General features: G+C 48.3%; 1 protein-coding gene across 1 annotated transcript in view; it reads right to left on the bottom strand.

Annotated features, from left to right (window-relative positions):
• Tspan16 (tetraspanin 16) overlaps nucleotides 1-21,413 on the bottom strand; it is a 40,469-nt gene extending 19,056 nt beyond the window's left edge. Inside the window, exons 1-4 of the mRNA XM_076575604.1 lie at nucleotides 20,990-21,413; nucleotides 14,774-14,969; nucleotides 14,199-14,203; nucleotides 12,435-12,578 (exon numbers count right to left, since the gene is read on the bottom strand). Coding sequence (XP_076431719.1) covers nucleotides 12,435-12,578; nucleotides 14,199-14,203; nucleotides 14,774-14,969; nucleotides 20,990-21,085 — 441 coding nt within the window. The 5' untranslated portion in view covers nucleotides 21,086-21,413. The remainder of the gene's footprint in view (nucleotides 1-12,434; nucleotides 12,579-14,198; nucleotides 14,204-14,773; nucleotides 14,970-20,989) is intronic.
• Between the last annotated feature and the right edge of the window lie 4,750 nt (nucleotides 21,414-26,163).

Genomic DNA, 26,163 nt, shown 5'->3' with positions numbered 1-26,163 from the left:
AAACCCTGTCTCGAAAACACCAAAAAAAAAAAAAAAAAAAAAAAAAAAAAAAAAGATCAGAGATGATGTATATAGTATTAAAGTTCCTAAGGAGCTGGAGAATCTCTGTGAGTTCAAAGCCAGCCTGGTCTATGTAGTGAGTTCCATGACAGCCAGGACCACATAGAAAGGACCACCTTATCTCAAAAACACCATAAACAAACAAAGTTTCCCCGGACGGTGGTGGTGCACGCCTTTAATCCCAACACTCGGGAGGCAGAGCCAGGCAGATCTCTGTGAGTTCGAGGCCAGCCTGGACTACAGAGTGAATTCCAGGAAAGGCGCAAAGCTACACAGAGAAACCCTGTCTCGAAAAACCAAAAAAAAAAAAAAAAAAAACATAAATAAAAATAAAGTTTCTAAGGCCGGGCGGTGGTGGTGCATGCCTTTAATCCCAGCACTTGGGAGGCAGAGGCAGGCGGATCTCTCTGAGTTCGAGGCCAGCCTGGGCTAGCAAGTGAGCTCCAGGAAAGGCGCAAAGCTACACAGAGAAACCCTGTCTCAAAAAAACCAAAAAATAAATAAATAAATAAATAAAGTTTCTAAAGTCAAAGACCAACAATGACAAGGCTTGGCTAAAATGTATTTAATCAAAAGTTTATTTAGAAATGTCTGATTTTATGTTTGTTTGTTTGTTTGTTTTGTATTTTGAGATAGGGTTTCACTGTGTAGCCCTGGCTGTCCTGGAACTCATTCTGTAGACCTGGCTGGCTTTGAACTAACAGAGACCTGCCTGCCTCTGCCTCCCTAGTGCTGGATTAAAGGCTTACACCACCTCCACCTGGAGAAATGTCTGACTTTTAAAACATACAATACCAGGCGTGTTCAAAAACCATCCTTGCAGGCTATTCTAGCATGGTCAAAGGGATTAAAAGGAAGAATGTTTCCCCTTTTCCCTCCAAGGTCAATGAGGTCCCAGAGGACTGTGTACCATCCCTCAAAATGTCCTAAAACTGTGGAAAGTGGGCTGTTCTCTGTTGGGGGGGGGCATGGAGTACCCATTCAGTTCTACCAGCATCCAGTCTCCAAAGAGGAGGGTCGACACACAGGAATGATCTCCTCGGTGCTTTCAGGGGAAGCCACAGCCAGACCAAGCAAGGCCTTTGACCTGTCCTCACATAGATGGACACTGGTAAAGAAAGGTGTCCAGCCGGGCAGTGGTGGCACATGCCTACCAGGTGGATCTTTGTGAGTCCGAGGCCAGCCTGGTCTACAGAGTGAGTTCCAGGACAGCCAGGACTGTTTCACAGAGAAACCCTGTCTCAAAAAAGAAAGAAAGAAAGAAAGAAAGAAAGAAAGAAAGAAAGAAAGAAAGAAAGGAAGGAAGGAAGGAAGGAAGGAAGGAAGGAAGGAAGGAAGGAAGGAAGAAAGAAAGGAAGGAAGAAAGAAAGAAAGGCTCCCGGTTCCTCACAAGCCCAAATGATCCCTGAGGACTGGGTGCTCAGCCAGCCTTAACAGTACAAAGACCAAAAATTAATTTCGGCCACTGGCATGGTCTTAAAATCCTCATCAGGGAATCATACCCAATGACTGAGGGAACTGCTAGCAGTTCAAGGCCTCGCACTCCTCAGATACTAGACTTGCCTGTAGATGTAACCAACCATCTTATTAAATAAGAAACACAGAACCAATGCAAAGAAGAAAGCCAAGAGGTCAGAGCTAAGAGCCCTACCTGCCTACTGCAGCTAGCCTCTTAAGCCAAGAGACCTCTCCGAAAGAAAGCTACTTCCTGTCTGTTTGTCTTTATATAGACTTTCTGTTCTGCCTTCTCATTGGTTGTAAAACCAACCACATTACTCATCACTGTCTGTTGTACAGCCCTCCAGGTCTTCTATGGTATAGAGATTAAAGGTGTGTGTCTCCAATGCTGGCTGTATCCTTGAACACACAGAGATCTACCTAGCTCTGCCTACCAAGTGCTGGGATTAAAGGCGTGCACCACCAACACCCAGTTTTTGCTATGGCTCTAATAGCTCTGACCCCTGGGGAACTTTATTTATTAACATACAATTAAAACACATTTCAGTACAAATAAAATACCACCATTCTTGTCTACGTGAGATCTTGTTTACACAACTGTATTTCACTAATATTTTCTTCTGGACAAGAAGATGTTATGCAGACAAAGGGCTTCAGACCTTGGCTCCCCATCGCTCCTGCCTGAGGCCAGGGCAGACAGGTTCGCTATTGCTTTATCCTAAAAACTAAACTGTGGTTAAAGACCTCTCGAGAAGGGCAGCATGCTGACTTTAGCCGATAGAACAGCTGTCAGAGGACATGAAAGTAGATTGTGGGGTCATCACTCTGGAGATCAACCTTAGAGGCCTAGAGAAATGAGGACCCCAGCCAAGGGGGGCTCCCGTGAGTGCAGCAAGAGATCTGAGTGGACTTTGACTTCGATATTTTGAAGTACTCTCCAGACATCAAGGACTTCCTTCCCTCCTTAAATCTGACGCTTGGGGTCTTTTAGATAGACCATCTGGAGGGGAACCCCCAAACTGCTACACTCAAACCCCGAAATCACCCTGAACAAGCCAGATGGGTCATCACCCCAATTCCAGAATGACAGGGTAACCTCTTCAGAAGAAGGAAGGGTAATAGGAACAGGAGGCAGAAACTGGCTGGGTAGTTTAGGGTAAAGAGATCCCCAAGAAAAGTGACCAGTTTCTTTATGGACTAAAAGCCAGAAACGTTCTTGGGGCTCTTGGCAGCATATTGGCCCCCCTAGGTCTTAGCACCACCGACTCCCTGAGGGAAGTACCACTCAAGCTATAAAAGTCAGCATGTAAACAGCACCACCTGCCAAAAAGAAAACAAAGATCTAATCCATCAAAGTCTGCTGTGGGATGGTCTGTATGTCAAATTGCTCTGATTGGTCAATAAATAAAACACTGATTGGCCAGTGGCCAGGCAGGAAGTAGGTGGGACAAGGAGAGAGGAGAATTCTGAGAAATGGAAGGCCGAGGCGGAGAGACACTGCCAGCTGCCGCCATGACCAGCAGCATGTGAAGACACTGGTAAGCCACCAGCCGCGTGGCAAGGTATAGATTTATGGAAATGGGTTAATTTAAGATATAAGAACAGTTAGCAAGAAGCCTGCCATGGCCATACAGTTTGTAAGCAATATAAATTTCTGTGTTTACTTGGTTGGGTCTGAGCAGCTGTGGGACTGGCGGGTGACAAAGATTTGTCCTGACTGTGGGCAAGGCAGGAAAACTCTAGCTACAAAAGTCCACAGTTCTGGGAAAGTCTCTAAATGTATGACCTTGCTTTTTGGCTTCTGTAGTTCTGCTCTGGTTAACTGTTGTTGTTAATGGAAGTATGTCAACCCAGAACATGGCTTTTGTGCTTAGAAGCTCACCTGAGAAAGACTTGGTGCTACACTGGGATCCTGAACACCCAGTGTAGTCATGGGTTGGCTAATAAAGACTTTTGATTGGCTTAAACACATCTCCAAGTCATTGTCTTTGGTGGATACCCCACAGCAGCAATTTCATCTTTGACAGAGGCCAAAGGTGCCAAAAGTGTTTTGGGATCTCAGACCTCTAATCTGGCTCCTAAATGATTCTAGGGTTACCTCTCTAGGATGAAAGTTAAAGTGGCCATTTGTCTAAGAGAGAAAGCCTCGTCAAGAGAATGAACTCTCTGGCCTAGCCGAAGGCCTAACCTTCTAATGGGCCAAGCCAGTGTCCCAGCCACGGACCTGGACTAGCCGTATACCATGCTAATGAAATAAATGGAATAGTTCCTTGTACTAGGGGGCTAACTCAGGATAACTGAGCCGACTCTTACTAATCAGGAACTCCCTCAATATTGCAGTTTTTTTTTACTCCAAATTAGGACAGAAAGCCAACATCTTAATAAGTCTGAAGAAAAGAATGTTTAAAATAAGAGGAGGGGCAGGGCCAGGACAGCCAGAGCTACAAAGTGAGACCCTGTCTCAAAACAAACAAACAAACAAGGGCTGGAGAGATGGTTCAGAACACTGGTTGCTCTTCCAGAGGTCCAGAGTTCAATTCCCAGCACCCACAGGATGGCTCACAACCATCTATAATGAGATCTGGTGCCCTCTTCTGGTGGGCAGGGACACATGCAGGCAGAACACTGTATACATAATAAATAAATAAGTCTTTAAACAAACAAACAAACAAACAAAAACACCCAAAGTGAGGGAAAAGAAGGAAATATCAAATATATATATATGTTTCTCAAGACAGGGTTTATCTGTGTAACAGCTCTGGCTGTCCTGAAATTCGCTTTGTAGAACAGGTTGGCCTCAAACTCACAAAGATCCACTTGCCTCTGCCTCCCAAGTACTGGGATTAAAGGCAGGTTCCCCCACTGCCTGGTCCCTCATGCTCTCTCTCATCCTATTGATCTATTTCTGTGTAGCTGAGAATGGACACAAGGCCTTACATACTACACTAAACATGTACCCTGGAGCCTCCTAGTCTTTTCTTTTTAATTTCATTTATTTATGTGTATGTAGGGGGGGGTGTGTTTTGTGTGTGTGCATGTGCCATGGCACACCTGTAGAGGAGACAACTTTCTTTTTTAAAGATTTATGTTATTTATTATGTATACAATGTTCTGTTATTGCCTGCAGGCCAGAACAGAGCAGCCAGTGCTCTTAACCTCTGAGCCATCTCTCCAGCCCCCAGGAGACAACTTTCATGAGTCAGTTCCCTCCTTACATCGTGTGGGACCTGGGGTGAGGTGGGGCACGGACGGGGACCACACGATGACACTCAAGTGCTCACTGAGTTATCTTACTGGCCCTTTCTTTTATTTCTGCCTTTGGTTTTTGTTCTTTTGGGGTAGGGTCTCACCCTGTAGCCCTTAAAAATTTAAAAACTTTTTAAAATTCACAATGCAAACGACTCAGTGGTTAAGAGCACTGGCTGCTCTTGCAGAGGACCTGGGTTTGATTCCCAGAATCCACATGGTGCACAGACATACTTCCAGGCAAACCCCCGTGTGTGAAATGAATAAACAAATCTCCCCACCCAGAACCTGCTGGGCTGCCCCCCACACACACACACACACTTTACAGCTTTGCACTTTGTTAGGCACTGGGCAGGGCAGAGTGAGGAGACAAGGCAGGAAAGAGACCAAATCCGACTCAGCGGATGAAGCTGTTCAATTCAAACATTGAAGGACAGAAGGACAGACACTCTCCCGCAGGATGGAGGTCCTGCCAGGGGAGAAAGGGGGATGGGACCTTATATAGAGGCAGGTGAGGGCCTTGGGACTGAGGAGGTTGATGCAGCATCCGGGTTGCATCAACCTGAGTTCAATTCCCAGCCTCCACAGAGTGGCTCACAACCGTCTATAATGAGATCTGGTGCCCTCTTCTGGTGTGCAGGCATACATGCGGGCCAAACAAAAAAACAAAAAACCCTAATACAATGCAATGACACTGAATGACATCAGGCCTTTTGAGGCTGTTTAGTGCACACAGGAGAATGCCCTGGTGCCTTAGTCTTTCCACAAGAGGGGCAGCCTCAGTGTAGCTTCAAAGTCCTTTAACTAGAGAGGGGCGGGCATTCTGACACCCCAGGAGTCACAGCTACAGAGATGCAGCTCACTTCCTGCCCCGCATCAGATCAAGCCTTCTTTGGAAGCATCCAGCCCCAGGCACTCCATTCTAACGAAACCTAGACTCACACACTCAGTTACACTTAGCTGTTTCAGGTTAATATCATTTGCCAGCTGGAGTGCAAAATAACAATCAAGAAAGGCAACGGGGCAGACAGGGGTTTCCTGGTGTTTTATTCTTAATTTCTCCCCGAAGAGCAGTGAGTGCCCAGAGAATGAGGAGATCCTGTCTCCAGCATCCGGGACTTGGTCCTGTCCCTTCCCAGACTTTGTCAGCCCAGCTGGTAAGCAGTAAGAAGTAAGGTGGTAAGAATTCCCGGCAGCTGCGGGGAGACTCATCCAAAGCAAAGTCAAACTGGACGAAGCTGCTGAGATGGTTCAGTGGGTAAAGGCGCTCGCTGCCAAGCCGGATGAGTTCAATCCCTGGGACTCAACTTCTGATTCCTGTAGGTTGTCCTCTGATCTCCACACGTGTACAGTGCCCACCTCCCACACAAATTTTTAAAAGTTATTTTACAGATTTGTTTTATGTGTGAGTGTTTTGTCTGCATATATATGTGTGCACCGACCATGTGCGCTGCCAGGGTCAGAAGAGGGTTCGGACCCAGGTAACCGGTGACGGGGCTTTTATCTGTAGTCATTCGTCTGCAGTTGGGAAAGGACCGGGCAGAGAAAAGGCAGCTCTGTCAGCTGAAACTTTCGGCTAATGATGTAAGATTAAGCCTCCAGTAAAATCAGCCTTGCCCTTTGCCCCGCTCGATGACTACATTTCCCAGAATCCTCTACAATGACTTCCTATAAGGTTGCACCAATAGGAAGCCTCCGTTCTCTATCTTCCGGTAACGATTAGGAGATGGAAGCGTGGGTAGGAGATGCTTATGGCGAAGTGGGAAATCTCAGAACGACTGACCCCACACGTTGTCTTCAGCTCTGCGGTTACAGACGTGGGAAGAGGGCCTCTTCTGTTTCCTTCTGCCAAATTCGCTTTTTAGTTATTTTATTTGTGGACAGGGTCTCACTGTGTAGCCAGGCTCTCCTGGAATTCTCTATGTTGGCCAGGCTGTCCTTAGAACTCACTGAAATCCCGCCTGCCTCTGCCTTTCCAGTGCTGGGATTAACGGCATGCGCCACCACGCCGGACTGGTTTTGTTTTTAGAAAGATCCTTGTAGCCCAGGTTGGCCTCAAACTCCTGATTCCGCTGCCCACCCCTCCCAAAGCCTAGAATTACTGGTGTGTTCCACCATGCCTGGCTTTTGATTAAAAAAAAAAAAAAAAAAAAAAAGTTCTCATTCTTTCTTCATTGTGTGTGAGCATGTGTATTTGCTCATGTCATGGTGTGAGTGTGGAGGTCAGAGAACAACTTTAACCATCAGTTCTTTCACCTTGTGGATTCAGGAAATCAAATTCAGGTCATCTGGCTTGGCAGCAAGCGCCATTGCCGGCGGAACCATCTTGCTGGCCCTTTTTGTGTGTGTGTGTGTGTGTGTGTGTGTGTGTGTGTGTGTGTGTGTGTGTGTGTGTGTGCAAACATGTTTGGAAGTGCATGCTTATACATGTGAATGTCATATGTTGATTTTGGTGTCTTCCACCTGTCAGTTTTTAAATTATTTCATTTATTCATTTGGGGTCAGGGAAGTAGGGAAGCCACAGCTCAAATGTGGTTCAAACAACTTGGTTCTCCATGTGCCTTATGGGTTCTAGGTCCCCAAATCAGATCCTTAGGCTTGTGGGGCAGACATTTTACAGGCTCAGACCCTGAATTTTTTTGTTTTGTTTTGAGATAGGGTCTCTATGTAGTCCTGGCTGTTCTGGAACTTGCTATGGAGACCAGGCTGGCCTTGAACTTCTGATCCTCTGTTTCCTACTTTACACATGTTGGGATTGCAGGACCTGCCACCACAATGGGCTCAGATAAGAATTCTTCCATTTTCAGAAGGAAAGCCTGTGTTTTTGTTTAAAAGCTGGGCGTAGTGGTGCACACCTTTAGTCCCAGCTCTCGGGAAGCAAACTCAGGTGGAGCTCTATGAGTTCCAGGTCAGCCTGGCCACATAGGAGTTGGGGAATGTTCTCCTAATATTTATTGCTTAATCCATGTGACCAGGACATACCATAATTTATTATCTCAAAAGTCCAGGTTGTGTAAAAACAAAACAAAACCCCAGGGTCAGATTGACTGAAAAGCACTTTTCATGGCTGGTGTGACCTGTGTGTGTGGTGTGTGCACTTCCTGTGTGCCTGTGGATGGGGGAGGCACGTGACCTTGTGCTCCATCACTCTCTCTGCCTTTGTCACTTGGAGAGTCCCTAGCTGAATCTGGCGCTAGGGTGGTAGCATCTGGAGGTCCTTGTGTGTCAACCTCTCCAGTCCTGAGACACTGTGACCCTTCTCTTCAAGGTAGCCCTCTAGGAGGTGACTAGATCAGCCAGTAGGAGGAGCTTTTCCCTCAGGCATCAGTTCTGGCGGACCCTGGAGGACTCACAGTAAGAACAGGCTGTCGTGAAGTGAAGCTGCCTTCTGTGTCCTGTACCTTCCAAACACACCTCTCTGCACTCCGGCTCTCACCAGAAACCCAAGCAGATCCAGAGTCAGTCAGCTTCCCAGCTGCCTGACCATAATCCAAAAGAAACCCTTGGCTGGGGGTGAGGTGTGGGGGTGACTCAGGAGGTTCCGGTCGTAGTCGGCTATGTGGTAAGTTTGGGGCCAGCCACGGATACAGGAGACCCTTAAAACCAAAGGATCAAAGCCAACAGGAACTCTAAAGTCAGTCGTGGTGGCACACACCAGTAATCTCAGCACTAGGGAGGCTGAGGCAGGGGGAAGGCTCATTGAGATTGGCCTACACCTTAAGATCGTATCTCAAAAAACCCAGACTCCAAAACACCAACAAAACTGTGTCAAATGGCTTTTGGTGATACCTCATGTCTGCAGTCTCCACACTTGGGAGGCTGGAGCGGGAGGATTGCCGTGGGTTTGAGGCCGACCTGGGCTATAGAGTAAGACTCTATCTCAAAAAGCAGAACAGAAGAGGCTCAGGATGTGACTCAGTTGGCATTGCCCCTGCCTAGCATGGGCAAAGCCTGGGTTCCAGCCCCAGCACCCCAAGAAGCTGGAGTGGTAGTGTGTGCCTGGGAGTCCAGCACTGGGGATGTAGAGGCGGGAGGACCATCCCAGGCTGCATAGGAAGTTGGAATCAGAAAATGAAAAAGAGCCAGGTATGGCAGCACACACCTTTATTCCCAACACTCAGGAGGCAAAGGCAGGTAGATCTCTGTGAGCTGGAGACCAGCCTGGTCTAGTGAGGCCCGCCTGGAATAAATAGTGAGGGCCTGTCTTTAAAAAAAAAGGGAGCGGGGCTGGAGAGATGGCTCAGCAGTTAAGAGCACCGACTGCTCTTCCAGGGGACCCAGGTTCAGTTCCCAGCAATCACATGGTGGCTCACAGTCATCTATAATGAGATCTGGTGCCCTCTTCTGGTGTGCAGGCATACATGCAGGCAGAACACTGTATACACAATAAATAAATAAATAAATAAATAAATAAATAAATAAATAAATAAATAAGAAACACACACACAAATCTTCTTCGGCTTACTGTGAAGGTGTGTCTTTGCCAAGGTGTCTTTTGGTTTTAAAAAAGAGCTGAATGGCCAGGAGGTGGTGGTGGTGGTGGTGGTGGTGGCGGCGGCGGCGGCGGCGGCGGCGGCGGCGGCGGCGGCGGCGGCGGCACGCCTTTAATCCCAGCACTTGGGAGGCAGAGGCAGGCGGATCTCTGTGAGTTCAAGGCCAGCCTGGGCTACAGAGTGAGTTCCAAGACAGGCACCAAAACTACACAAAGAAACCCTGTCTTGGGGGGGAAAAAAAAGAGCTGAGTGGCCAGTAGCTAGTCAGGAAGAGGTTAGGTGGGACTTCCAGGCAGAGAGAAGAGAGGAGGAGATGAATCTAGCATGGGAGAGATGCCGGAGGAGACGGTGTGGAAGCAGGACATAGGGGAAGAGAGGTAAAAGCCATGAGCCATGTGACAACATGTACATTAATAGAAACGGATTCATTTAAGTTATAAGAGCTAGTTAGAAACAAGCCTAAGCTATAGGCTGAACTTTCATAATTAATAAGATGTCTCTGTGTCATGATTTGGGGGCTGATGATCCAAGAAAGCCTGCTACAACTTTCTGTAACACATAAGAGCCAAGCCTCTCCCTGAAACCACAGTACGTCCTGTGACCCCTGGCACTCTCATCTAGCCACAGGATGAAGGGGACCTCACACACAGATTCCCCTGGCTTCTCCCTAGTGCTTAAAATTGTGTGCCACCACACTAGCACAGGTTACTTTCATTGTTGTGTGTTTGCCTGTGTGGGACTACATGCATTCAGGTGCAGGTGCCCAGAGAGGCCAGAGTGTTGCATCCCCTGGATCTGGAGCTGTGGGTGCTGCTGGCTCTCTGACCACAAAGCCATCTTTCCAGCCCCATGATAGACTTGTATTCCCCTTCTCCGGCACTGAGCCAGATGACACCTCCTCAGAGAAGCCCTCCTGGCTTCCTTACCGCTCCTATCACTCTATTTCCAAGAAAATATTTTGAGTGTTTGTTTGTTTGTTTTTCAAGACAGGGTTTCTCTGCGTAGTTTTTTCAGTGCCTGTCCTGAATTTAGTGCTCTGTAGACCAGGCTGGCCTCTAACTCACAGAGATCCGCCTGGCTTTGCCTCCTGAGTGCTGGGATTAAAGGCATGCACCACTGCTGCCCACCTCAAGAAAATGTGTGGTGATCCACAGAGGCTTCCTAGTGAGACTTTACTCAGGGTCAGAGAATCTGAGCTTGCTTTGCCCAGCAGGGCTGCATGATGTGATGATTTGGCCACAAGTGTGTTTACCAGGTGTTTGGAAGGGTCTACACTTGGCTGTACAGTGTGCTTTGATCTTGCAGGGGTAAGGTCTTTTGCCTCTCCCCTTGGCATATTATAAAAAGCTCTTTTGAGTAAAGGTCTGGGTGACTGGGTTATCGACCCAGGCTCTCCCAAAAGCTATCCTGTGTCTGTCTTTCTCCTCTTCATCTAGGTCTGTCTTTCTACCTAATATTTCCTCATTCCTCTCTCCTCCACCCAAGAACCCTTCCATAGGTGGGAGCAGGTAGGAGCTGGACTTCTACAGACTCCCACAGAAATGTTTTAAATTTCTTTGAACTTTTGAAACAAGGTGTCATGTAGTCCAGGCTGACCTCAAACTCACTACATAGCCAAGGATAACCTTGAATTCTGATCTTCCTGATCTACCTACAAATGTGTGCTGCTATGCTAGGTTTATGCAGTGGGGGGAAATCAAGCCAGGCCTAGTACACTTGGGCAAGCCCTCTATGAACTGAGTGTCATCTCCAGCCACAACATCAAGTGTTATTTTTGTTTGTTTTGATATTGTTTCAAGACAGGGTTTCTCTGTGTATCCTTGGATGTCCTGAACTTGATCAGTAGACCAGGCTGACCTCAAATTCAGAGATTCACCTGCCTCTGCCTCCCAAGTGCTGGGACTGAAGGTGTGGGCTGCTCTGCCTGCTTCTGTCTCCCTTCTTTTTCTTCTTTCATTTTGTTTTAGTTTAATTTTTAATTTTATTATTAGTGTGTGTGTGTGTGTGTGTACCCTCAGAGGCCAGAAGAAGGTATCTTCTGGTTGACTTTTGTAAACTTGATACAAACTGGAATTATTTGGAAAGAGAAAACTTCAGTTGAGAAAATGTCTCTATCAGATTGGCCTATGGGCAGATCTATGAGGCATTTTTTTTCATTAATTATTGATGGGAGGGCCCATCTGGCTATGGGCAGTACCACCCCTAGGCAGGTGGTCCTGGGTACTACAAGAAAGCAGGCTGAGCAAACCATGGAGAGCAAGCCAGTAAGCATCCTCCTCCATGGCCTCTGCATCAGCTCCTGTAGGGTTCCTGCCCCGACTTCCTTCAGTGATGGACTGTGACCTGTAAGCCAAATAAACCCCTTCCTTTCCAAGTTGCTTTGGTCATGGTGTTTTATTACAGCAATAGAAACCCTAAGACAGAATTAGTACCAGGAGTGGGGTATTTCTATGACAGACCTGACCATGTTTTGGGGAGGACTGTGGAAGGACTTTGGAACTTTGGGTCAGAAAAACCATTGAGTGTTCTGAGCTGTGCTGGAGTTTTATGTCAGTCTGACACAAGCTGGAGTCATCTGAGAGGAGGAAACCTCAATGAGAAAACACCTCAACAGATCGGGCTGTAGGCAAGCCTATGGGGCATTTTCTTAATTAATGATTGATGGGGGAGGGCCCAGCCTAATGCAGGTGGTGCCATCCCTGGGCTGGTGGTCCTGGGTTTTGTAAGAAAGCAGGCTGAGCAAGCCAAGGAAAGCAAGCCAGAAAGCAGTCTCTCTTCTTCCAAGTGGGTCTCAGGGACCAAACTCAGGTTGTGTCAGGCTTGATGGCAATCCACTGCCTGCTGAGGCTTCTCACCAGCCTTCCTCCTTTTTATTTTTTAAAACTAGGTTCTTGCAGTGTAGTCCCAGCTGGCCTCTCAGACTGTGATCCCCCTGCCTCAGCCTCCTCAATGCTGTGGATTATAGGTGTGAGCCACCCTGAGCAGTTACTAGTCTGTCTTTTTCAGCTGATAACCTCAGGTGTTTTGTTACAGTATGAGGAAGCTGACTTTGTTAGCCCAAAGTGATGTCATCAAATGAACTGAGCACCCCATGAATTTGCCCCTCTCCCCCATGGTTCCCACAGTCAGGAGCTCCTGGGGTCTCTAAGATGACACGCAGTAAAATGTTTGAGTTACCTCCTGGTAGATGACATCCGAGGACACATTGTGCCTGTCACGGTTCACAGCACCTATGGATTTACAACAGCCCCTGGGGTAGGTGCGGCCGGTTGTCACTTGAAAGGAAGAGCCGAAAAAATCTGTATTCACCCCACAGTGTTGCTAGAGTTTTCCTGCCTTGCCCACAGTCAGGACAAATCTTTGTCACCCGCCAGTCCCACAGCCGCTCAGACCCAACCAAGCAAACACAGAGACTTATATTGCTTACAAACTGTATGGCCGTGGCAGGCCTCCTGTTAACTGTGCTTATAGCTTAAATTAGTCCATTTCCATAAATCTATACCTTGCCACGTGGCTGGTGGCCCACTGGCATCTTCACATGCTGCTGGTCATGGCGGCATCTGGCAGTCAGTCCTTCTGCCTTCCTGTTCTTTTATTTCTCCTCTCTGTTAGTCCCGCCTATCCTTCCTGCCTAGCCACAGCCGACCAGGTTTTATTTATTGATCAATCAGAACAACTTGACATACAGACCATCCCCCAGCACAGCCAAGTGCAGACCATCTCAGACACCTGCACTCAGGCCCATGGTCCTAATCATCCTCTATGCGGACCTGCTGGGTAACGCCACAAAGAACCCAAGAAGGGCTCCCACAGGACATACAGAACATCCCACAGCACTTCCCCTTTTCTTTTTTTAAAAAGGAAGGTTTTAACTTTTACACATCTTTAAAGCCAGCTTGGTATATTTGGGAATTTGGGCGTAGCTTCTCTTACTACTTCCTGCTGGAGGGGGGCGCAGTATCTTATGGGGATACAAAGAAAATTTTAGGTTCATGGAGTAGTCCGTGAGACTGTATCGTCTGAGCCAGTTGCCTTGAAACGATTCTGGATGTTGGATCATCTGGGCCATGGTGTCATCGGAGACCTTTCAGGGGGTCTTGGCTGGTCAAACCTGATGTATCTTAATCTGGAACAAATCCATAGCCTCTGGCTTTCTGTAGAGACAAAAACAGAGCCTCTTTTCCAAAGCAACATATCCTTACATCTAAATTTTGAAGTCAAGGTACCTTTAAAATATACATTTTGGCATAACTCAACAGCCTTTGCAATCAAATGTTTTTCTTCAGCTACAAATATCAAAGAGAACATAATCCAGATTCTCTGTGTGATAGCCATCTTTATGTGGCTTATTTTTTATATTACTTTTACTTTCTCTTTAAAGACTTTATTTTTTTAAACTTTCTATTTCTTTATATAACTGTCTATGTTCCTTTTCCTCTCTCTTCCAAGCCTATGTACATTTTTACACACATTGTAAAGCATTTAAAGTCTTGTTCCATCTGAATCTGTCTTATTGCGAACTTATTGCTTTAAACTGTAGCCTTCTAAGCCTGAAACGGCTCTGTGGCTGCTGGCTCCGCCCCCTTCAATTTCCCAACTTGGCGGTGGTACGTTTTCCACCAGCTCTGGGAGCCATCAAGTCTCAGAAATAGTGGGTCTACACTTTTATCCAAGCAGTGTGTAGCCCAGAAACCTCTTTTTTTGTTTTGTACTAGCAAAGGCTAAATCCGCCACGCAGCTTAATGTTCCATTTGCAGAGGCCTCATTCCTGCCATACTGCAGGTCAAGCGCACACGCCAGGAACCCGCCAGTAACTCAAACAGGCAGCTGCTGCTCATTTGAGAGAGACAATTAAGAAGCTGTTTTTAGTCCATTTTAGAATCTTTTTTCTCAAGTTTTAGGTGGAAACTCTTGCCAACACGTTGGGCGCCACCACAGCACTTCAGCTGCAAAAGAAGGAGCATTAACGACTCCCTGGGAGACCTGTGGAGGTGGCTCAGTGGTGAGGACATGAGGCAGGAGCCTGGACTTGAAAAGCAGGAGAGGGAGAATGCGAGTCATCCTTGGTTGCCTAGCCAGATCAAGGCCAGCCTGGGCTACATGAGACCCTGACTCAAGGGAAAAAAAGCCAGTTATGAAGCAGGTATGGGAGCGAACACCTTTATTCTTAGCACCCTGGAGGAGGAGACAGGAGGATCTTGAGTTTTAGGTATGCTTGGGCTATCTACTGAGACCCTGTCTAAAACAAACAAACAAACAAACAACAACAAAAACAAAAAACTAAGCTGGGCAGTGGTGGTGCACAGCCTTAATCCTAGCACTCAGAAGGTAGGTGGATCTCTGTGAGTTTGAGAACAGCCTGGTCTACAAATTGAGTTCCAGGATAACCAGAGCTGTTATAGAGAGAAACCCTGTCTGGGAAAACAAACAAAATACGATCTAAAACAGCGGCCATAGAGGGTACTAGGAGGCCACACATGGCAGGGTCGTGTGGTCTCCACGTGGGGACTGCTTACAGTCAGGAGCGTGCCCCTTTTCCGTGGTCATTCCATACCGCCCCGGAAGGCTGAGCACTCTGGTGATGCAGCCCATTCCCAGGCTCAGATAACCAAAGTGAAAGAGGTAGGCAGAGGACATCCCAAGGACCCTGGTCATTGTGGCCTCTCCATACATGACCCCGAGAGCCAGTCCAGTGAGGACCATGCCAGACACCTTGAGAACAGAAACCAAAGAGAAGAAGGTCAGGGAGTACAAGTGGGAGTCTTCCTGGGTGGGGCCAGAGGGAAGCAGAAGCTAATAAAATCAGCAAAAATGCTAAACAGAGCAATACCCAGAGCTGGTAGTGATGTAGAAACATCAGGAAGCAGCATGGCAGTGGTGGTGCACGCCTTTAACTGCAACCCTCAGGAGGCAGAGCCAGGCAGATCTCTGTGAGTTCCCAGGGCCAGCCTGGTCTACAGAGGGAGATCTAGGACAGGAACTAAAACTACACAGAGAAACCCTTTCTCGAAAAACAAAGCAAAAAGATAAATAAATAAAGATGTATTTTTGGGATAGAGAGGTGGCTCAGAGGTTAGGAGCCGTGGCTGCTCTTCCAGAGGTCCTGAGTTCAATTCCCAGCAACCACATGGTGGCTCACAACCATCTATAATGAGATCTGGTGCCCGCTTCTGGCCTGCAGGCATACATGCAGGCAGAACACTGTAGACACAATAAATAAATAAATCTTTAAAAAGAAGAGAAAGAATTAAAGGCACACGTACCATTTTGGCTGACTTTTCTTTTTTACAGTTATTTTTATTTTATATGTATGAATGTTTTGAATACACAGACCCTGTGCATGTCTGATGCTTGAGGACACTGGGTCCCTGCACTGGAGTGGGAGGCGATTGTGAGCTAATTAACGGGTGCTGGAAGCAAACCCGGATCCTCTGCAAGAGCAGCTGATGCTCTCAACTGCTGGGCACCGGCCAGCCCCAGATTTTACCCTTTTTTGGGGCGGGAGGTGTTCAAGACAGGGTTTCTCTGTGTAGCTCTGGCTGTCCTGGAATTCTGTAGACCAGGCTGGCCTCAAACTCACAGAGATCCACCCGCCTCTGCCTCCTGAGGGCTGGATTAAAGGTGTGCGCCCCCACTGCCCTGCCAGATTTTACTTTTTGAGGTAAAATTCTGTTTCAGAAATAACGTTTTTAGATTTTTGCTTAATGAAATGGTCACAGTCATCTTTCAGGAGCAGCAGGGTGCTGTTACAGTGCGATTTTGTATGTTGTTTCATTCCGTAGTCCAGGCATGCGCGTTATGTAGGCTACCCTTGCACTTCTTTTTTCCCCCCCTTAGACAGGGTTTCTCTGTGTAACCCTGGCTGTTCTGGATCTCACTCTGCAGACCAGGCTGGCCTTGAACTCACAGAGATCCACCTGCCTCTGCCTCCCGAGTGTTTGGATTAAAAGCGTGGGCCACCACGCTCAACTGTTACTGTAGTTTTACAGGATGAGGACATGGGGGCTGTAGAGATGGCTCAGTGGTTAAGAACATTTACTATTCTTATAGGAGACTTGAGTTCAGATCCCGGCACCCACACTAGACAGTTCACAACTGCCTGTAACTCCAGCTCCAGAGAATCTGTCTCCTCTTCTGGCCTCTGCAGGTGTTCACGCATGCACGCATGCACGCATGCACGCATGCACGCACACACACAGACACACACACACACACACAGACACACACACACACTGGGCAAAACAGAGTTGTTAAAGTGTAGGACAAGGCTGGGGAGCTGGCTCAGTGGGTCAGAGTTCTTGCCGCACAAGCGTGGACCCCTGAGTTCAAATGTCCAGAACCCACATAAAAGCCAGGCACTGCGGCCCATGTGCACAACCCCAGCGCTGGGAGGAGAGACAGGAGGAGCTCAGGACTTTTGGGCCACCAGCCTAGCTCTAGCTGAGTGAGAGACCCTGCCTGAAAGGAATAAGGTGGACAGGGACAGCAGGACACCCACTGTCATCCTCACCCCACACAAGGGGGACACTCGTACACACAAAGGCCGGCTAAAGCAGAAAGATTTTTTTTAATATTGTGTGTGTGTGTGTGTGTGTGTGTGTGTGCGTGCGTGTGCACATGCGCACGGGCAGATGTATGCACACATCTTTAGGGTAAAAGAACAACTTGCAGGAGTTGGTTCCCCTCTTTCACTGTGTGGGTCCCAGGGATGGAACCCAGAGGGTCGGGCTTGATGGCAGGTACATCTACCACCAAGACATCTCACTGGTCCTGGTTTGCTTGCTTGTTTTTGAGACAGAGTCTAATGTAGCCCAGGCTGGCTTCAATCTTATACCAATCCTCCTGTTAGCCTCTCAATGTCTAGGATTGCATATGGAAACCACTACACACCAGCCAGAAAAGTCAGGAGTTCAAGGTCATCTTCAGCTACATAGTGAGTTCCGGGCCAACCACAGGGGTACATAGTAAAATTCTGCCTCAAAAATAAGACAGAAAACAAAAACAAAGACAAAGAAACTACATCTTCATGTTACCCTGATAGGAAAAGGTGCTTCAGAAACTTAAAAGGTCAGGGAAACAGGAGAGTGGACACAGTTTGGGGCACAGGTGCAGCTCAGTGACCTCGTGCTTGGCATCCCTGAAGGCCTAGATTCATCCTCAGCACACACACTAATGAACAAGAAAGACCACCCAGGCTGAAGAGACACTGAGTAGTTCTGAGCACACACTGCTCTTCCAGAGGACCTGAGCTCAGTTCCCAGCACCCACTTGACAGCTCACACAGCCTGTACTTCCAGCTCCAGGTCATGGGAAACAAACACAGTGCCGCATCTTCGCATCTTTTCTAATAAAGGGTTAAACAAGACAACCCCCCCCCAAAAAAAAAAAAAATTTAAAAAATCGTAAAGAAGCCACTTGGCAGAAAATTTGAATTCCTCTAGGGTCAGCACTTCTGGAAATCAAAACATGTACTCAGCTTTCACTTCTCCATAGAAACCTCACTGCTCTGTATCAGCCACTCTCATAAGAATGGAGGCCTGGCTCTGACCGCTCAGAGAGGCACAGGACCCCTTTGCGTTTGGAGTCTTAAAAGCCTGGTGGTAACCTAACCAAGGCTTTGCACCCTTCCACGGGAGAAAAACTCTTGCCTCGCCGAAGAACACTGGCGTTTGTTGTCATTTTGTTTGTTTGTTTCTTTTTTGACACAGGGTTTCTCAAAACCCTGTGTAGCCCTGGACGTCCTGGAACTAGCTCTGTAGACCAGGCTGGGCTCGAACTCGGAGATCCACCAGTCACTGTCTCTTGAGGGCTGGGACTAGAGGTAAATGACATACCTAGCTACGAAATTTTCTTGAGAGCCCAGACTAATTTCTTATCTGTTTTATTTTTATTTTTTTTTAATTTTTATTTATTTGGTTTTTTCGAGACAGGGTTTCTTTGTGTAGCTTTGTGCCTTTCCAGGATCTCTCTCTGTAGACCAGGCTGGCCTTGAACTCCACCTGGCTCTGCCTCCCAAGCTGGGATTAAAGGTGTGCGCCACCACCGCCGCCAGGCTCTTGTCTGTTTTAATTTTCTCTTTCTTCGTCTTTTTTTTAAACCAGGTCTCACTGGATACCCTTCACTGCCCTAGAACCTGCTTGCAGAGAGGTGGGAAGAGGGCGTTGTTGGATCGCCTTGTGAGGAATGGGCCAGACAAGGCATGCTGGCTCGTGCACACCTTCAATCCCAGAACTCTGGAGGCAGAAGTAGATGGACCTTTGTGAATTCAAAGCCACCCTGGTCTATATAGATAGACCCAGGACAGCCAGAGCTACATAGAGAGACCCTGTCTCAAAAACAAAGAAACTCTGTGGCTGGGGAAGTCACAGGCCCCGGGTGGGGAGGATATATACTACTGTTGCTTTGTTGATTGGATATGGCATCAAACTGCCTTCTAAAAATTATGTTTCTATCCATAGATTAATGCTCTCCCCACTTTGGTCAGAGAAGCTGCTGTCTATAGGAAGTGACTGGGTAATGAGGACTCGTGATTGGTCAGCATGTGAGGACACGTGACTGAGTGCTCAGCCCTAAACAGGACATGTACCTCAGAGAACATCACAGGAGAAAGCGTGGAGAGTGGAAGAGGTGGAGGATGGGAGGAGGGCCTCGGAGGGCAATCTCCTGACATGAGGTGGTTGTCGCACCCGTGAGCTCAGGACAGCAGTGGTTTCCTGCCCAAATGGGGCTGTTGACACCCCTCCTCGGAGGAGAGAGGGTTCAGAGGGTCCCACCACGGCCGGAGGAGCCATAGGCAGGTAAAGGTTGCTGTAGGAGGGGAAGTCAAAGTCCTCAGTGGTGTGACCACTGGTACATGGCCTTGTTCATGTAAATAACCAAGTGTCGCTATGCATACAAGCAACACTAATTAATGCAGGAGGCATCCAAAACTTCATGTGAAAAAAAATACTTTCTTAAAAAGAGAAAAAGGAGAAGCTGGAGAGCAGGCTCAGTAGTTAAGAACATGTTCTGCTCTTCCAGAGGACCTGCGTCCTGTTCCCTTTGCCCACATGAGGGCCACCTGCAAGTCTAGGTCCAGCTCCAGGGAATATGACACCATGTGACTAACACTCCTCTTACCTCTCCAGGCATTGAACACAGGCACACATACTCACACACAGACATACAATGACAATAAAAACAAATCTTCAAAAGACTATGTAAAGGGAGAAAAAAGTGGGGGGGGGGTGGGGGGGTGCGGGGTGCTGGAGAGCCAGCTCGGAGGTTGGGAGCATGCATAGCTCTGGCAGAGGAGTGGAATCCGTTCCTAGCATTCACACCAGATGGTTTATAACCACCTGTAACTCCAGCCTCCATGGCGAGTGCACTTAGACGCACATGCACATGATTAAAATGATCAAATCAATCTTAAAACAAAAGTCCTACTTTACTGTGATGAAACATGAAAGGATTTATGTCAGCTTACAGCTGACAGCCCACTCCTGAGGGAAGCCAAGGCTGGAACCTGGAGGCAGGAGCTGAAGCAGAGGCCATGGACTGCTGCTTACTGGCTTGCTCTCTCTATAACCTGGTCAGCCTGCTTTCTCAAAGTATCCAATGTTCGGTTGGAACATCCAGCTCACTCCTGCATGGTCTGAGAAGCTCCATCTCTCTCTCTCCAAACCCCAGCCTCTCCAAGAATCTCCAACAAAGAAAAGGTACCAAAAATCCCAGTTCTGCATCCTTGGCAGGTACAGCAGCTCCTCCCCTGAAATTGCCAGCCCGCCCAAGTCCCCGTCTGAAGCGCTCAGTTTTTGACCATACTTGGGCACAAAGCCAGCTCATGGCAGATGTGTCCGTCATCACCCCTCACCTATGGGTTATACAACCTCCCTGCTTTAGTTCAGGTGTGTGACTTCTCCTGCCTTGATCTCTGGGACTGGCGAGCTCACCCGGGAGTTGCTTTGCTCAAATAAACCTGTTCTTTTACTTTTCAATTCTGCTTGATCTGGCTTACTGCATCAGTGGAGAAACCATTATTGAGATACAGAAAACGAATTACCCAGGACCAACTGCTCAGGGACGGCACTGTCCACAGTGGGTTGGCCCTCCCGCATCAGTCACTGACGAAGAAAATACCTCTGCAGACATCCCCACAGCCAATCTGGTGAAGGCAGTTCCTCAGAGGAGGCACCCTCTTCCCGATGACTCCAGCTTCTGTCAAGGTAACAAAAACAACACATAAACAAAACACCACACTATCTTAATTTTTCAAACTCAATCTTTTTTTCTGAAGTATGGTTAGTTTGTTCTGTTTTGCTTTTGAGACAGCATCTCATGTAGCTCAGATTGGCCAACACCTCAAGCACAGGGCATGCCTCTGCGTCTGGTGTATGTCCTGCTGGGGACAGAACGCAGGGCCTCTTGCAAGCTCAGCAAGTGCTCCACCCCCATCTCCAGCCTTTCAAACTCCTTTCCATGGGATCTGATGGAAACCTCGCCTTTTCCATCCCCGAGCCAGGCTCCCCAAACTGTGTACATTTGTGCTGATATCCCCAGCTTTGGGTCCCACGGTGCCTCCTACACATTTATTTCTGACAAGTCTCACTCCTCATCAACCTGTCCTACATCTCTCCTGCCCCTCCAGCCTCCCTCCGGGAACACAGATCCGGAAGGCAATTTAGATCGACTTATTTCTGTCTTCCAGGGACGGGGCTGCCAAGTCCCCAGGGCCTGGATTGTGACACACTTACAGCCACGAAGCCATTGAATAAAGACAACAGTTTCTTCAAGAAAGAATGGGGCATGTGTACTTCAGCCATAATGGGCAGCTCTGCGGTGCTCTGCATATTCAAGTCAGCGTCTTCCCTGAACCTCTGGGCTGCTGAGTCCCAGCCTGTCAGCAAGGGACCCTCAAGTTGACTTGCTGTTTCCTGACTGCCTGGTGACTTCCCTGGGATGCTGGGCTCAGCCCTCAATCTTTATCACATCACAGTAGGAAGCTGGCTGTGCACACACCTTTAACCCCAGCGCAAACAAACCAACACCCCACAAGGGTAGGATCCCCACACCCACTCCAGTGGCTCACAACTGCCTGGAACTCCAGCTCCACAGAATTTGATGCCCTCTTCTGGCCCCAGTGGGCCCCTGCGTTCATTCGGCAGAGGATTCCCATGGATACACACGCACAGACAGAAAAATAAAAATATGAAAAAGCATAACCGAACGGTTGGAAGCTGGGACAAGAGTGACTGTCACAGGAAAACAGGTGCCCCCACCCCACGGCCCTACTTGGCTGCTTCTCCAAACAGGCCACTCAGGACCTAAAGGAGATAAGCCTCCTATATGCCCCCAGGGCCCCCAGGGCCCCCAGGGCCACAGGGCCACCAGGGCCACCAGGCCACCAGGGTCACCAGACAAAGTGCCCCCTCAGTACTTATCATGTGAGTGACTGACATCCACTGCTCCTCGATCCTGGCCCAGTCGGTGCTCACTAAACCAGGGTGGGATGAATAAGAAAGGGGCTACGAGGGCCACACATGTTGTTTGGTTATTTTTAATTTAATGAAAACTTTAGCTTTTAAAAATATGAATATATTTACCTTTATTTTGTATGAGTGTTTTGCCTGTGCTCCATGTGTGTGTGGTGCCTATAGAGGCCAGACGGCATTTAGTCCCCTGAGATTGGAGTCCCATGTGGTTGTGAGCCACGGTGTGGGTGCTGATCATCAGGTTGATGGCAGGTACATTTATCCACTGATTTATCCACTGAGTATCTCGTCAGCCAGTACACTGGCTTTTTTATATATTTTCTGAGAGCTGAACTCAGGTCCTCATGGTTACAAGGCAGGCACTTGACTGACTGATCCGTCTCCTCACTTGTCTTTTGTATTTTTGACAGAGTTTCCTGTAGCCCAGTAAACCTCAAAGTAGCTATGTAGCTGAAAATAATCTTGTACTTTTTTTTTTGTTTGTTTGTTTTTTCGAGACAGGGTTTCTCTGTGTAGCTTTGCACCTTTCCTGGAACTCGCTATGCAGACCAGGCTGGCCTCGAACTCACAGAGACCACCTGCCTGTGCCTCCCGAATGCTGGGATTCAGACACGTACCCGCACAGCTGGCTTCCTCCTTTGAGCCACCTCTGAAAACTTGCAGTGTCCTGCCTCCCCCGCGCGGCAGGTGGAGGGATATGTTCTCTCTTCCACAAAGAATTCTGAGCCGTTGATCGCTGCTGAATCTGCAGAATTTTGAGCTCAATGGACGATTTCCTTGAACTGCGAAATCACACTGGCCTGATGGAGCCGGTCCGAGTGGAATGCTGGAGCTCTCCTCCGGGGGCCGCTAGGGGGCGCTGCTGCCATAGAAAATAGTTGACGCCTCTCGGCTCCCACATCCTTAGGGTGCCCACGCGTGCTTCCCGTCTGGGCAAGGCTTGTCCCCTCGTCCCGGTGCGCGGGTCAACAGTGTCTCACACACTGTCTTGTGCCGTGTCGCGCTGGCACACGTTGGCTGAGGGCTCCCTGTCCCCACTTACGCGCCTCCCCCGTCTCCTCTCCTCCTCCCGCCCCACCGTCCTCTTCCTCTTCCTCTCGGCTTCTCCCCTCTCCCCTTCTCTTTAAGGCAGATCTCTTGTAGCCCAGGCTGTCCTCAGACTCCATGTAGCCGAGGATGACTTTGAAACTCTGGCTTATTAACTCTGGCCTTAGCTCTCTGCTGAGGGCATGTGGAACCAACGCTGTGCAGTCTCCCGCAGCCCTGGCTCCAGCTGGCCGGGGAGCCCAGGATGGCATTGGATGCTTTCTTTGTTTGCTCTTTTTGTTTTCTTTCCTTCCTTCCCTTATTTATCTCTTTATTAATTAATTTATTTTTTTTATTTTTGAGACAGATTTCTCTATGTAACCCTGGCTGTCCTGGAACTCACTATGTAGATTAGGCTAGCCTCAAACCCTGAGATCTACCTGCCTCTTCCTCCCAAGTGCTGGTATTGAAGGTGTGCGCCACCACTGCCCTGAGTTTTCTTTTATTTTTGAGATTATAATATAATTACATTTCTCCCTTTCCTCCCTCCAAACCCTCCCATGGACCCCTCCCTGCTCTCTTTCAAATCCATGGCCTCTCTTTTCATTAATTATTGTTATACACATACATGCATATGTATATACACTCCTCAGAACACCTGTCTAGTCTGTATACTATTACTTGTGTGTATGTTTTCAGGGCCGGCCACTTGGAGCTGGATAACCAAATGGCATTCTCTTCCCTGGGGAAGAGACTATTCTCCCCCTCTAGGAATTCTTCAGGTGACTGAAGTTCTTTGTGTAGGGTCGAGGCCTTGTGGGCTTTTCTCTGTCCGCTTTGAGATGTCCATTGGTGTTGTCCTTGTCTAGTTCACATTTGGTTGGTGATGCATTATGAGTGCAGCTTCTGATATTTCTAGAAGACAGTCTCACAGCAAAGTCCCTGATCCTCTGGCTCTTCCAGTCTTTATGTGTCCTCTTCCGAAATGTTTCCTCAGCCTTAGACACAGGATGCTTTGTAACTATCCGTTGGGGCTGGGATCCTCAACGCTGCGTTATGATTGTTTGCTCTTAGCGGTCTCCATCTGTCGCAAAGAGAAGTTTCCTGGATGAAGAGTGAGAACTAAGAAGATTTGGTGATAGGCGTCTCCGATGGCTTTGTTTGTTTGTTTGTTTTGTTTTGTTTTTTGTTTTTTGAGACAGGGTCTCACTGTGTAGTCCTGGCTGTCCTGGAAACAGGCTGGCCTTGAACTCCCAGAGATCCACCTGTCTCTTTCTCCCTAGTGCTGGGATGGAAAGTGCACACCACCACTGCCCATCGGCTTTTTTATTTTAAGATTAATTTTATTTTACATGTACAAATGTTTGTCTGTATGTATGTCTGTGTACTCGATGTGTGCCTGGTGCCTTGGAGGTCAGAAAGGCAATCAGATCCCTTGGAATTGGGTTATGAACTATTGTGAGCCATCATTGGGTACTAGGAACCAAAGCCAGGTCCTCTATAAGAGCAAATATTGATCTTAACCACTGAGCATCTCTCCAGCCTTTACCTTAAAGTCTTTTTTTTTTTTTTTTTTTTTTTTTTTTTTTTTTTTTTTTTTTTTTGAGACAAGGTTTCTTTGTGTAGCCCTGGCTGTCCTGGAACTCCCTCTGTAGTGGCCTCGAACTCACAGAGATCCGCCTGGCTCTGCCTCCCGAGTGCTGGGATTAAAGGCGTGCACCACCACCGCCCGGCACCTTTTCTCTTCAAGTTGATTACATCAGATGTTTTGTCACGGTGACAGACACTAACACAGTCATCAGCTGTTAGTCTGAGGACTTTATATGTGTCAGTCCATGCTTACATGCTTTTACCAGTAAACAGTGACTATGCGTGATCACGGGATTCATGTGACATTTTCTTAAGCGTTCCAGGGGACTTGCTGTCACAGTGAACTTGGTGCCATCTTGACCCCTTCTTCCCAGAGGAGGCATGAAGGATTGGACATCTGTCTAAGGCTAAAAGGACCTTTGAGAAATCTATCTCTGTTTCTCTCTCTCTCCCCATCCTGCAGCTCTACCCACTGAGCCACATCTCCAGCTGTTTGTTTATCTGAGAAAACTCTTGCCCTGATTCCAAGATGGTCTTGAACTTTTAACCCTCCAGCCTCTAACTGCTTAGGTAACAGGTTTGAGCCGCTGTGCCAGCCCTTCGGCCTCTGCATTCTTAGGAGGGTTTCCCAGCAGCCCTCTCAGCTGGGTGCACCTGCTGAGCCTGGCAGGGAGCATCATGGGAATGGGATCACATCCTAGACCGAGCGAGTAGGAGCTCATCTGAGGAAGCAAAACCAGTTCTGACCTGAAACTTAGCCAAATCCTCTGGGGGGTCAAAGAAAACAATCGGGCCAGCAGAGGAATTTTCCTTGCTGGTGTCCATCCGCCCTGTGCTGGGGCTCTCCTCTGATGGGGAGCGGGAAGGTCAATGGAAGAATTTCTCAGGGTGGTTAGCAGCAAGCCAGGTGCTGAGGTGGCCTGGATTCTCCCTCCTTCCCTGGAGGCAGCCTCTGGGAAAGTTGCTAGTATAAAAAGGGTGTGCATCCCTGGCGGGCTGGTAACGCATGCCTGCAATCCCGCATGCCTGCAATCCCGCATGCCTGCAATCCCGAATGCCTGCAATCCCGCATGCCTGCAATCCCGCATGCCTGCAATCCTGCATGCCTGCAATCCCGCATGCCTGCAATCCTGCCTGTCACCAAGCACTTCAGATCAACAAAGATTTGAAGCAAGCCTGGTGGACACAGAGAAACTATGTCCCCAAAACAAACAGGTATTTGAACAAAACGGACTCACTTACATCAAACTCGAATAAAATGGAGTCGGGAGGCTAGCAAGGAGCTCTCGCGGGGGAGATGTGCACTATAGAGTGTGAGGCAGGGACTCCTGTGGAGTGTGCACTATAGAGTGTGAGGCAGGAAGGCGCTCCTGTGGAGTGTGCACTATAGAGTGTGAGGCGGGGACTCCTGTGGAGTGTGCACTATAGAGTGTGAGGCAGGGGCTCCTGTGGAGTGTGCACTATAGAGTGTGAGGCGGGGACTCCTGTGGAGTGTGCACTATAGAGTGTGAGGCGGGAGGCGACTGCCGGAGCCTGGGCTGAGTCCCAGCCTAGAAGCCCCCGTGAGGAGCAGGTGTGTAGCTTGGCTGTAGAGCGCTAGGTTGGCGTTTGGGAGACATGAGTTCACTCCCAGCAATCAACACCACAAGTCACGTGCCAGGGAGAGACTCAGTCTGTGACAAAGTGCTTGCTGCGAACATGAGAACCTGAGTTCCATCCCCAGCACCGCCATTAAAAAAAAAAAAAAAAAGCCCAGTAAAGCAGCGCGTGCCTGTAATGTAAACAGGGAATCAAGCAGGAGGATCCCCGGGCTGGCTGAC

Source organism: Peromyscus maniculatus, chromosome 7, assembly GCF_049852395.1.
Source record: "Peromyscus maniculatus bairdii isolate BWxNUB_F1_BW_parent chromosome 7, HU_Pman_BW_mat_3.1, whole genome shotgun sequence".
Taxonomy (NCBI): domain Eukaryota; kingdom Metazoa; phylum Chordata; class Mammalia; order Rodentia; family Cricetidae; genus Peromyscus; species Peromyscus maniculatus.
The sequence above is the reverse complement of the archived record's forward strand: the minus strand, read 5'-3'. Positions and strand labels throughout refer to the sequence as shown.